The sequence below is a fragment of the Dicentrarchus labrax genome, unplaced genomic scaffold (assembly GCF_905237075.1).
Source record: "Dicentrarchus labrax unplaced genomic scaffold, dlabrax2021, whole genome shotgun sequence".
In the NCBI taxonomy this organism is placed as follows: Eukaryota; Metazoa; Chordata; class Actinopteri; family Moronidae; genus Dicentrarchus; species Dicentrarchus labrax.
Window position 1 is genome coordinate 7858839 of NW_026136710.1, and position 12307 is coordinate 7871145.

Below are 12307 nucleotides of genomic sequence, written 5' to 3' on the forward strand. Positions count from 1 at the left end.
TTGAGCCTTCTTTTGACAGTCTTCTTAAAGGAAGTTCTTCTTTTTTTGTGTGTTAAAGTGCAACTTCCTGCTTGATGAGGTATATATTATATTTTGTAACTGTGACTTCTATACATGTATAGATGCAAGAGCTTGTCTCCATCTGATCGGTCCATTACTTTTCACATGATACTGCCCTGATAGTTACAGTACTATTGGAAAGTAATGCCAGGTAAAGTTAAGTATTGGAAATTAAATGTTGACCTTCCATTAAACAAAAAACACAAATTCTGTGTCAATCATGTACAAATCACTATAAATAAGCTTAGCTAAGAGAGACTTTGAATGGAAGCTGAAATATCTGGACATACTGACACACAACCAGGTACTTGCTGCAAATAATAATTAATTTTTGTTTGTTCTATATTCATCAATTATGGAAAAGACCCATTACAATTTGCTAAAACCCCACAGAGACACTTTCTGATTACTTGTTTTGTACAGCAGTCAACCCAAAGATCAGTTTACTATCATACATAACATTACATAACATAAAGAAAAACTACAAATCCTCACAATTGAGAAGTTGGAACAAGGGCAAGCTGAGTTATTTATAGTCTGGAGCATGGTTGGCCATAACACCCTATACTGCAAAAACCCACAGGGATGTTTAACTGCATCTTCATAGAACGGTAGTTTCAGTATGAGCTGCACAAAACTTCAGTTGAATGCAGAGAATGATACACACTGCAGCTCTAAGGAGAAATTCAGTCATTCAACCTACTCGTAACTTGTAACACCAAATGTACACAGCATCCGTCACAACTAACTAAAGTGGCTTTTCAAGTATAATTACACATTTTCAGGTAATTTTTTCAGAAGGACAATGTATTAATATCTGTATTAATACTTTTATCTTTATCTGATATATCTCACAAGTAAACAAGGTGAGATCAAAGTGCTCAGAGGTCACGGTCATGGATTGACACACAGTAAACCATCACGTAAGTGTTAGTTGGTAGAGATATTTTTTGTAGGAAGTGTGAAAAATGGCACCTCTACCACATCAGATATAGCACTAACCAGAACGGCAAAAACGTCCATGACATGCTATCTGCATCATCAGTGAATGATCCACTTGACAGACACATTTGTTAACCTCTAAAAGGATTTCTTTAACTGGGCAGGGTGCTGCTGTCCTGCAAGTGAGACTTGACTTTGCAACTTTATTTTTTGAAAATACTCTATCTACCACCTTATTTACTGAATGTAATAAATGGATTCTGGGCGTCAAAGTCTTGTTCATTTTCTGTACATCAAATGTGAAGCGACTTGGATGGGTATGACACATGTCTTGCTTCAGTTATCAGTTCAAATGCTGTTACAAGCCTGCATACATAAAAACAATAAGGAGAGAAGTCGATACTGGGATCAACAAGACAAAAATGGCAGTACAATGGGAGTGCCAACGCAGGGTGGTGGTCCAGCAAACAATGCAGGGTTGTCCAGCTGTCCATTGACTAAATTTTTACTACAGCACATCCAGCAAGGCACTGCGTTGGCCGTCACATGAAAGTGAATGTTCCTGGTGGATTACTTTGTAACATTAACGCCATATTCCATAGTTTCCTGTGGACTAACTGAAAGTCAGCATGTGACAGAGCCCACACACAACAAGATGCACTGGACTTGTTCATCTCCAAGCGTCTGAAGATTTCAAATTTTGTGGTGACTGATGTTGCTCTCTTTAAATAATTGCTGTGTTTTCTTTTTCTGTGCTATCTCCGTGTGCACAAATGCTCAAACAGAAACTTCCACTAATGTAAAGGCACTCTCTGTTTTAAAAAAAGAGAGAAATCTCCATAAATGCCAAAAGCTGAACACAGGTGGTGAAAAACAATTCTCCAGGTTCATTATGACATCTATAAAGTGAGACTTATAATTTGGAACTGAGACATGCAAGGTGATCCTTCTTCTCTGACATAATCGGCAAAAATAAATAAGCAATAAATTAATATGCTCCTCAAACTGAACTTCCTGGATCATATTTCATGTCTCACCAGTACCTTAAACAACACACCCTGACCAACGCAGCTTCCTGCACTGCTTTAACACAGAACTTATTTCGGTCTGAATCCCCACTCTAAGTCTACAACCATGCTAGCTGCTCTATAAAGCTGTAATGAGGCACGGCATGCTGACATGCTCGCCAATGTCAGTATCCTCTGTGGATCACGAATGTCTGTACAACATTTAATGGCAATTCACCCAGTAGATGTTGAGATATTTCAGTCCAAATTCATGTGATTGCAGTCTGTCAGTCTCTGTCAGTCTTCTCACTGACATGGTTTCTGGACTGGTTTCATAATGCAGCCAACATACGCCTTGACACCTTCAAAGTGTTTAGTGGCAATAGCATAACTTCAGACAATAGTTACACTTAACTGATTAAACTAAAGGATACCAAAAGTGAACCCATCAAAGATGCTGAGTAAACTAACATAATCAGATCTTAATTATTTAACATTCCAGGGAATTTGTCTGCCTCTGCCAGCAGACAGTTTATGTCAAATTAGTGCTGATTGCTGCAACCCAGGGAGTGAGCTGATTCAAATGAGAGATAGTAGAGATAGTAGAGGAGGAGGAGGAGGAGCAGGAGGAGGCGGAGGAGGCGACATATTGCTGAAGATGGAGATGGCTGGGTTCACTACTCAGGCTCATAAATTCAATTCGGAGCTGTAATGTCTGAAGACTTATATCCCCTGACCTTACAGCTTTCAGTGAATTAACCATCCACTTTGGTCGTCTACTGCAGCTTTTTAAAATGTAGAGAAAAAAGACACATTTCCAAATCTGAGATGTGAGAAACTTCAGGGGGAAAAAGCCACAGAAGGAATGTGGAAGAATCTAAATCAGTTTGTGTTCGATTAACCTTTCACCCCTTCTCTCCATCTTTGCAGCGCACAGACGTTAAATACATTCCCAAGTAAGAGGAACATTAAGATTATATTCTGGCTGTGTGACAAGCCAGCTGAACAGGCAACTTCTAATGTCAAAGAACCATATGAACTCCAAAACGTCCTATAGCGGTTTCTCACATCTGACAAACAAACACGTCATGCGTGTGTGGTCTCTGTGATGTGCTGCATTCAGGACATAAACAGCTTTGGCATGTATCACTCACAAGAACAACAAAGAGGAGGGGAGAGGAGAGGCACAGAAGTCTCAAGCAGGGTGGAAATGATTAGTTGACTAATAAGGCAAAACCCGTTAAAGTCATCTTTCAAGCAGAAATAACAAACATGATCGAGTTCCAGTTTCTAAATTGTGAGAAGTTGTTACCTTTTTTGGTCTTATGTCAGTAAACTTAGTATCTATGAATTCTGTGCTGTAACTTGGATACAAAAGCAACTTAATAACATCTTTGTGGGCTATAGGAACTGTATTTTGAATATATTACTATATTTCATAGACCAAATTAGCAATGGATCAGCCAAGAACATCACATCAATGTACAATAATCCATTAATTAAGTCGTTTATCGAGCAAAACAAAACAATTTGCTGGCTCCTGCTTATCAAATATGAGGATTTGCTGCCTTTTTCCTGTTTTATATCGTTAAATATTTGGGGGGGTTTTGGACTATTTGTCTGATAAAATGAGCAATTTGAAGATATCTTGGCAGTGCTGTAGTCAAGACTGCTTTCGTATAGTCCAAGAGAATCCAAGTCTAGGACCAGACGGGATGAGTCAAGACCGAGACCAAAGAGGTTCGAGTCCAAGTCAAAGTTTGAGTCCAAATGAGAGAGACAGAGTCAAGACTAAGACAAAAAAGAAAAGCTTTTGCCATTGCCAATTAGATGAGTTTTGGCAGCCAGGTGTACAATTGCAAATGACATTGATTAGTAACCGATGTCAATGCCTGTTCAGATGGATTGTGAATTAAACCAATACCCATTTTCCAAACAAACATATTCCATCAATGGTTTCTAACTAATGTTAAAACCATTGATGAAGCAGTTACTTCAGAAAAAAACAAAACACACATGCTGGTTTGGACCAACTAGAATATTTGGCGAGGACAATGGCCAAGTCCAAGACAAGTCACAGTGCAAATACCAGCAAGTCCAAGACGATAGAAAGATAGCAGACTCGAGTTCTACAGCGCTGCACCTTGGTCCGTTGGGAGCTGTGATGGGCATTCTTCTACATTCTTTTCTTGAAATGTTATAGACTAATTAATCAATTAATTAAAAACATAATAATAAAAACAGATTCATTGATAATGAAAATAACAATCATAAGTTGCAGCCCCAGTTTAAAGTATAGTTGTTCATGCTGTTCACGTCCTTAGTAGGCTTGGTCACTCCGGTCTGACACATACTGATTGAAGCCAGATGCCCCTCTCCGTTGCAGGACCAAACTCAAACCACCTGTAGCCCCATCTCCGTTAGGAATTTACAGAGATTAAATGCTGCCACTACAATAACCACATGTGGGCCTCTGAGGCAGGCAGAGGCAGCTCCCATAGCACAACACGGGATCTCCCAGTATGGTCTAAAACCAGAGAGCTACTCCCCCTGTGTAACCCAGTTGAGGTCATACTCCAGCAGCACCAGTAGTGTTCAGGATGGGACATGAGACAACAACAGAACACTAACTAGTTGTGATTCCAGGCTGGTTCACAAACAAACAGCTTGCACAGGCAAAGCCAAAGTCATTGTTGCATGACCTGCAGTAATCCAATTGGAGGTGGTAAGTGTGTGTGTGTGGGGGGGGGATGTGTGGATCAAGTAAGTAAACCTGACTTCTTGATGATTTGCTTTGTGAGCCTCTGCGGATCCCTTCCCACACCCACCCACACACACACACACACACACACACACACACACACACACACACACACACACACACACACACACACACACACACACACACACACACACATTTATCTCCATGTCTAACTCAATTCTCTAATGACCATCACAAGCCAGTATCACATGTAAGAATTAAAGAGAGACTTTCACTGTTTCCTTTGCTCTATTTCTTCTCCTTCTTCTTCTTCTTCTTCTTCTTTTTTTCTCTCCTCCAAACTTAGAGGGGCGGTTCACTCAACTTTGCTGGTACTTTCCATCATGTTTGAACCACTTGGACATGACCTAGAAGTTAATTCACTTCTGGTGCTCTGGAGCTGAACCTGAGAGCACAGCTTCACCAATGGGACTCCACAATACCAACACTGATATCCATTACAAATACATCGCCCTCACTGGCTCTTAAGGCTGGAGTAAATACAATATTCATTTCACTTTTTTACCTTCTAGAAATTAAAATCTAATTAAAATCCCCCACTCCTTATTCATCCAAAGTTTCATTCAGGGGTTTTGTTTTGTCATATAAGATGACATAATTTCACACTGATGCATGCTTTGCAAAATATCACACATCAGATTCAGCAAAAAACATAAATAGATTGCATGACACTGCAGAAATGTTTGCTCAGAAGCAACACAACCTACATTTCCAGGGCGTTTTGACGCTGGCGCGTTTAAACACTGTCATGCGCAACGTTCAATTAGAGCAGCATACAGTAATTTGACTGACTGTAATGTTTCTATTACAAGAGGCAATCCCATGCTTCTAAGACCAAGCTGTGCACGTAGAAACAATTAAGTGCTCGGCGGTTTCCCTCAGTCAGAATAAATAACATCTGGGCAATACGGACGGAAAGTATTTAGGGGCAGTTTACGAGGACACTGTGGTGCCACCACCTTTTAATGGGTGTGCAGGCAACGTGAGTGACACACTTAATGGATGCTTTTAGTCGCTCAGTCGTCAATTATGCAGACTGCGATGATCTAAGCTGCTGTCCAGTCAGCGTGTGCGCAAAAAGATGCGCTGGAGAGCTTGACGCGTCAGAAAAGGCGCTCATTATCTCAGCTGATAATCAGCACAAAATGCATAATTTCTTACAAGTTGTTACTCACCAGCAACCGCCACTGCTGTGAAAGTTAAATGCTGAGTGATCCCGAGCATCCTGTAGATGTTGTTTGGCTTGAGCTTTATTCCACGGACCTTTTTCCCCCTTTCGCGCTCGGTGTTGAGATAAACAGAGATTCCCCCCAGAGAAGTCAAATCGCTAAATGTCTAACAAGAGCCCACAAGGCATTTCCTGTGCTGCAGCATCCAGAGTTTAACTGTCTGAAAGGTCAAGCTTCAAACCAACTCCACCACTCGGGATGAGCTCTGTTCCATTGCGTGTCGGCTCTGGGACATACAGAAACAGTGAGGAGGAGGAGGAGGAGGAGGAGGAGGAGAATGTAGAGGAGGAAGGCGTAATCATTGTAAGGAGTCATGCAGACACACATATTACGTCTGCGGGGGCTTGGTCTGCCATGGGAAAATCTTAGCAGTCAAATAACAGCAGTGGTGTCTGGAGACGGGAACACAACTGTCAGACATTAAACAATTAGACCAGAATAGTCTAATTTTAACATAAAGGATTCAGTCTGTGAAAGCTGATCCCTCGCTTCAATTGTTCTTAATAACCCAGTGTAAACTATATTGTAATAGCATTAAAGGCGCATTATAATGGCATCATAACTGTGTCAGATAATGTTATTGGGTAAAAGTGCATCACATCCTGCCAAGTTATGAGGGATTCAGTGTGTGAAACTGATATTTTGGCATTTGTTATGTGGAATAAAAAAAGTTTTCCTACAATAATAAACACTCGTTTGTAATCCTAACTATTTAAATTGAATACAATTCAAACTCGAGGAGAGTGCGAGAGGGTGTGAACAAACTGGGGGGGATGAAACGAAGCAGATTTTCAGGGTAAATTTAAGCATTGTTGGTTTTGCTCTTTGATAAGATTTAGTAAAATTGCTGTCATGCCTCTTTGGCACTCAACTTTCCCCTTGTAAGTAAGTAATTTCCCAGGGCCCCACACTCATTTACCAGCTGTGGTTTTGTGTTGAAAGTTGGGGCCCCTGTACTGTATTAAAAAGAAGTTTGAATGTTTACATCTGTGTTAGTAGCACCTGAAACACATCAGTTAAATAACCTAATCAAAATAGTTTATTGCACAGTATGTCATTCACAACTCTTTTATAATGTTGATATACATGAAGATATATATTACAATGTGTTATATTCACCTTATAATGTTTTTTGAGCTTATTCAAGAAGTCATCAATAAGCCAAACTAAGACTTTTTACAATAAAGAGTAAATGTTTCATTTTTAATTTCTATTTCTATTTCATGTTTTAACCAAATACAGCATATAATAGCATTATCTGATCTGGCTTTTTCTCATGATTGTTCAAGCATCTTGCAGCTGTTGTAGGATGTCAGAACAATAAAAAGCAGATTTCAGTGGTGTTTGGCTCACAGTTTACAACAGTTGCAACCAACCCATAACTTCTAAAATGCTGTTGTTAATTCAATCACTGGCTTTTTTACCTGACACCAAAACAAATATCAAAATCAGATTTTTAGGATTAAAGAAATGCGAGTGATGCATTTGTTCAGCTGCTAGTCTTTGGCCAGTAGCTCAGTTCCTGTACTGGAATGTACAAACTATTCAGACCCCTGGTGACTTATATTCTAATAAAAAAAAGTGCAGGGTTACAAATAGTCTGAAAAGTGGAGCCAATTACAGGGACCCACAGCTGGAGAGGACTCACAAAAATCCCAGTAAGATTATCAGAGGATTATTAGAGGAAGGGTGGGGGAGCTCCTTTATTACAACCAACCAGTGCAACGTTACACTATAATACACGAAACAGTGCCTCACCTATTCAGAGAAAGTAGGTTCACTCAAAATGATTCCCTAGACAGTATTTTCCTCATCCTGTAATAGATCTATAAAATTATCTGTTGTTTAGCAATTTTGCACTAGTTTGGTCTAAGAAGTAGAGCAAAACCTCTTATGGAAGGTTTATGGCAGATCAAAGCTGCCTGAAGGAAACACAGCTAGGAAACTAAGAAACCACATCGTAACCACCTAGCATCCACCAGTATTTACCTCGCACATACTGACAACCTAACAACCAATCAATATTTGACCATTTCAAAAGAACTTAACTCTTAACTCTTTTAAAAATACTGAAAAAAATAAAATCAATTTATGATGTGACATTTTTATGGTGAAGGTTTGGTTAGGTTTAGGCAGAAACAACTTGGTTACGTTTAGGGAAAGATGGTGCTTTGCGATAAAGTTACTATTTTGTTTCGGGGACTTTTGCCTCACGGTTAATAAACGCGTGGTTACGGTTATGTAACAATCGTGGTCACGCTTTAAAAAAATTCCAACAATAAACAGAAAGCAGTCTCCTGTGTTAAAGTTTGATGTTTTGTTGACTTACCCATCGTCCCATTGTTGCTCTATAACAATGAAACCTTATTTAATCCACTAGAGGGCTTTGTCACTCCAACGTAAGCGTATGTTGTTTTGGGGAACTTGCTGAATCTGCTCTTTCTGTCATTCTTCTTGGGAGGACAGTCTCATAAAACATGAATAAAAAAGAACAGTATGCTGACTTTTTTTCTTGCCACGAGACTCCCTTTCAGCCACAGTTAATCATCTAGAAACCCACTGGTGTAAACATCTGCTCTAACACCATAGCAATCACTTTTTCTTTCTTTTAATTTACTTTTCAGCCTGATTTTATGTATCTTGGGCCTTTACTTTGCAATTTTCTGTCATTATGGTTCTGTGCAAAGTCAGACTATCCAACCCACAAGACAACGTGTCTTTGTCACATCCACACCTGCATGCATGTATCCATTTCCTCAATCACTGAGCAGGAGAAGCACAGTTATCCTTCTCCATATCTGTGTGTAAATATTATGGATGTCTTTATACAAAGAACTACAAACATGAAGATGTAGAATGAGTTATTTACTATACATACAGTATATCCTGTTGTAGCCTTCCCCATTATGAACTCACAGGCACACGTTATGTAGCCTAAGAAAAATGTGAGGTTACACGTATGCCAACAACAACACATGCACACTTTGAATGTACACAAAAAGTCACATCTGTATCAGACAGGATCTCAGGAACTCCCACAGAATGAGACCGTTTACCGGAGTCTTTCCTGTCTTCAGCCCTGCAGATATCTGACTGAGACTCAGGAAGACTCTGATTAGTTTCCATGTATTTCCTCACTATACAACATACCCATCCCCGCCCATCTCCCCCTTTCCTCATCCTCTTACACACCTCAGCCCACTCATGTGATCTTTCCCCATGGTAACAATGCATAGAGAGTGTAAAAATGGCACTCCATGTTTTCATTTTTGACCTCTATACTGTTTCCTCCCCTTCCTTCGCCCTCCCTGTCTTTCATCCTGACATACTATATTCCTCTATTAACCATGCAAGTCTATTCTAATGTGTTTTTCTTCTGTCCCCCCTCCTTTAAATGTCTGTATACAAGCAGACAGGAAGAGAGCATTAGGAGCGTACAAGATACAAGGCTCTCAGGGTCCCTAATGAATAAAAGGCATCTTAAGTCAATTTCACGAATACTTTCTCTGAACACAATACTTAAAAACATTTATATTCTCCAATCATTGTAGCTTTTCTGAGCTGCTTTATTGGCACAGAGGTAATGAAGACAAACTGTGTATCCCAGGCCCAGTGAATCCCTTTAAGTGAAGGAAATTATCTTGGTTCATACAGTCTGACAGACAATATTTATTTGCAGACCGAGTCAATCATTAGGTCATGTTAAAGCCAAGTGGTAGACCCTCTTTGCCCAATAACAACCTTCCCCCTCCAGTGAAAGCTATTTACAGTGAGCATCTAAGGAATTTGTAATGTATACAATAGAGTACGTGTGTAAAGGTAGATGACAGCTCACAGTAAACACATGCTATGTATGGTATTCTCTGTTATTGCGTCGAATTCTCAATTGATACCTGGAAATTTGAGACTATATTTAACCAATCAGCCCCTCCACGAAGCTGCGATGTTGCAGTCGCAACAATTACGGCAAATTCAACCAATCTCTCTGAATTCTGCGCGATCTTGCAATTTTGTCCAATCACAGCAACTTTTCCACATATATGACATAACATAACAGTCCCTCGTGCAAAACGTTCATCACCAAAATCACCATTATATTTTCACTGCCTTTGATTTTTAACAAATTAGGCTATACAAAAAAAAAACTATACATAAAACTTCACTTTCTCCTGCAATTACATTACAACGAAATGCCTAAAAACATCGTAACATGCATAGCAATTTTTCTGAAAAGCTGCCATGAAATCAGGCATTTTAGGCCCCAACAATCCCTAAAAAAGCCCAGAAAATCATGGAGGGACTGACATTTTAGTGGTCACTTTGGCAATTTTCTTCCATTTAGTCGTTGGACTCATAGAGAAACAGATAAAAGCTGCACTTATCAAAATTATTATATTCACAATAAATCTAATGAGTAGTAGTGATAAACCTACATAGATTTATCCCCCAACTCTGCAGATTCCCTTCAACTCTACAAAGGATTTAGCCTATTTTAGGTAATTGTTTTGTGTTTGTTTTTTGCAAAAAAAAGAGAGTGAACACTGGACTTGTATTTGTGAGGTGGACAGAAACACGAGTTGAAATGAATGTTAATGATGCTTTATGTCTGCTGGAGGTGTAAAAAGGCAGCTGTTACTAACGTTTGTACAAACAACTGCAAAAAGGGATTTTTATGCTGCATTTACAGCTTGTTCTGCTGCCTACGAGTGAAAGCACCACACAGTAAGATATCTTGACTTGCAGTACATAATTTGATCAATATCAAGTCGTTAGATCCTTCCTGCCTGGTAAACATTCATGTCTTTAACTCTCCAGAAGGCCTGCTTGTCACATAGGTTTTCTGTTATAAATTTTCGAGCTGAAATAACATTGATAACAAGCTCAGGAGTTATTTTCTCGGACTTGACAGCTCCAACTGTTTTAAAAGTTTTCCTGTAACAAGTAAACTAAATTAAGTGAGTGAAATATGTGCCCAATTAAAGAACCTTCCCACACCTTCAAGAGTGTTGTTTGGTGACAGTTTATAATCAGTAGTCATAAAATAGTCATTTATTTCTCATCAGTACAGCAGCCAATTCTGCTTTCTAAGTTTGTCTCTGCAGTTGGCAGCAACTGTTGCCATATAAGGACATAGTGGCTGTATATTGCTGTCGAGTATGACTTATTCTGACTTTGCTTCTGTTTTTTTAATCTCCAAATAACAGTGTAGGCAATGAATGTGTAAGATAAGACTAGTTTATCATGGTTATGCTGCATGACTGCGGAGTCCGGCTGGTGTTAGCAGCACGGGTGGTTGCTTGCAAGCGTCACTTAGAAATATCACCGGGGAGGGGAAAGGTCCTCTGCCAGATCAGTGTGAAACAAAGCAGATCCATCCTCGCTGATTCCTCTTTGATGAGAACAGCTTTTGACTATGTTTTGACTCTAACATTAACCAGAGCAAGGAGAGCAAATGGAAATATCTCGAGTTTAGTTGGTCCACACACTCTGTGTTCACTATCCTTTCTTTTATTTATTCTTCAATACTAATGCTGTGACTATAACAAATGTTTGGTCATTGACAAACAGAAAATTTCTCATAATAAAAAGCAGATGGAAACCAATGTGATAAGATATTCTGTGCTTTATTTCGTATTAGATGTAGCCTTGTCTAACCCTAACCCTAACCCTAACCATTATGGCATGGGACACTATCCTTAAACTCTTCATTAGTTGAAAAACAGACTTTCCACTGAAGGGCCACAATGTTTTGGACTTTTTGTACCCATTATTTACCCACATCTAAAACTGCAAAGTCATTTAGATCCTTCATGAAGTGTAAAGTCAAGGAAGTTAAAGGGAGGCATGTCTAGCAAATGCTCCAAAATCAAGCCAAAGCTTTCTTCTTAATCACCAATTCAGACTCTGATGCCTGCATGAGAGCCTGTGAGTAGAAATTAGCGCACTATCTTCAAAGTCGCCCTCCAGTCCCCCCTGGGCAGGCGAAAACAACAATCTGACACATGTGGACAGCAATTAGAGGGCTCATCCGTCTCCTCCTCTCTGGGGCCTATCACCCCTCTCTGTGTTGCTGACAGGACCTGGAGCTTCATTTCACCCTAAAGAGGGCTAGAACAGGGTCTCGACCCTTTGACTCTGTCAACACTGAGTCAGAGTGTCGATTACAGCCGGGCCACTAGCTCAGTCTCCCACAGACACACTGGGCACCTCTGCCCTCTATTACAACAGTGGCGAATCCTTCTTCTGTGCTTCGTAAAGTCATGCATAACACTGAAATTCCCTAACAT

At 39.7% G+C, this 12307-nt stretch overlaps 1 protein-coding gene across 1 annotated transcript in view; it reads right to left on the reverse strand.

Annotated features, from left to right (window-relative positions):
* itga1 (integrin, alpha 1) overlaps positions 1-6251 on the reverse strand; it is a 49066-nt gene extending 42815 nt beyond the window's left edge. The window contains exon 1 of the mRNA XM_051412514.1: positions 5967-6251. Coding sequence (XP_051268474.1) covers positions 5967-6015 — 49 coding nt within the window. The 5' untranslated portion in view covers positions 6016-6251. The remainder of the gene's footprint in view (positions 1-5966) is intronic.
* Positions 6252-12307: the final 6056 nt, after the last annotated feature.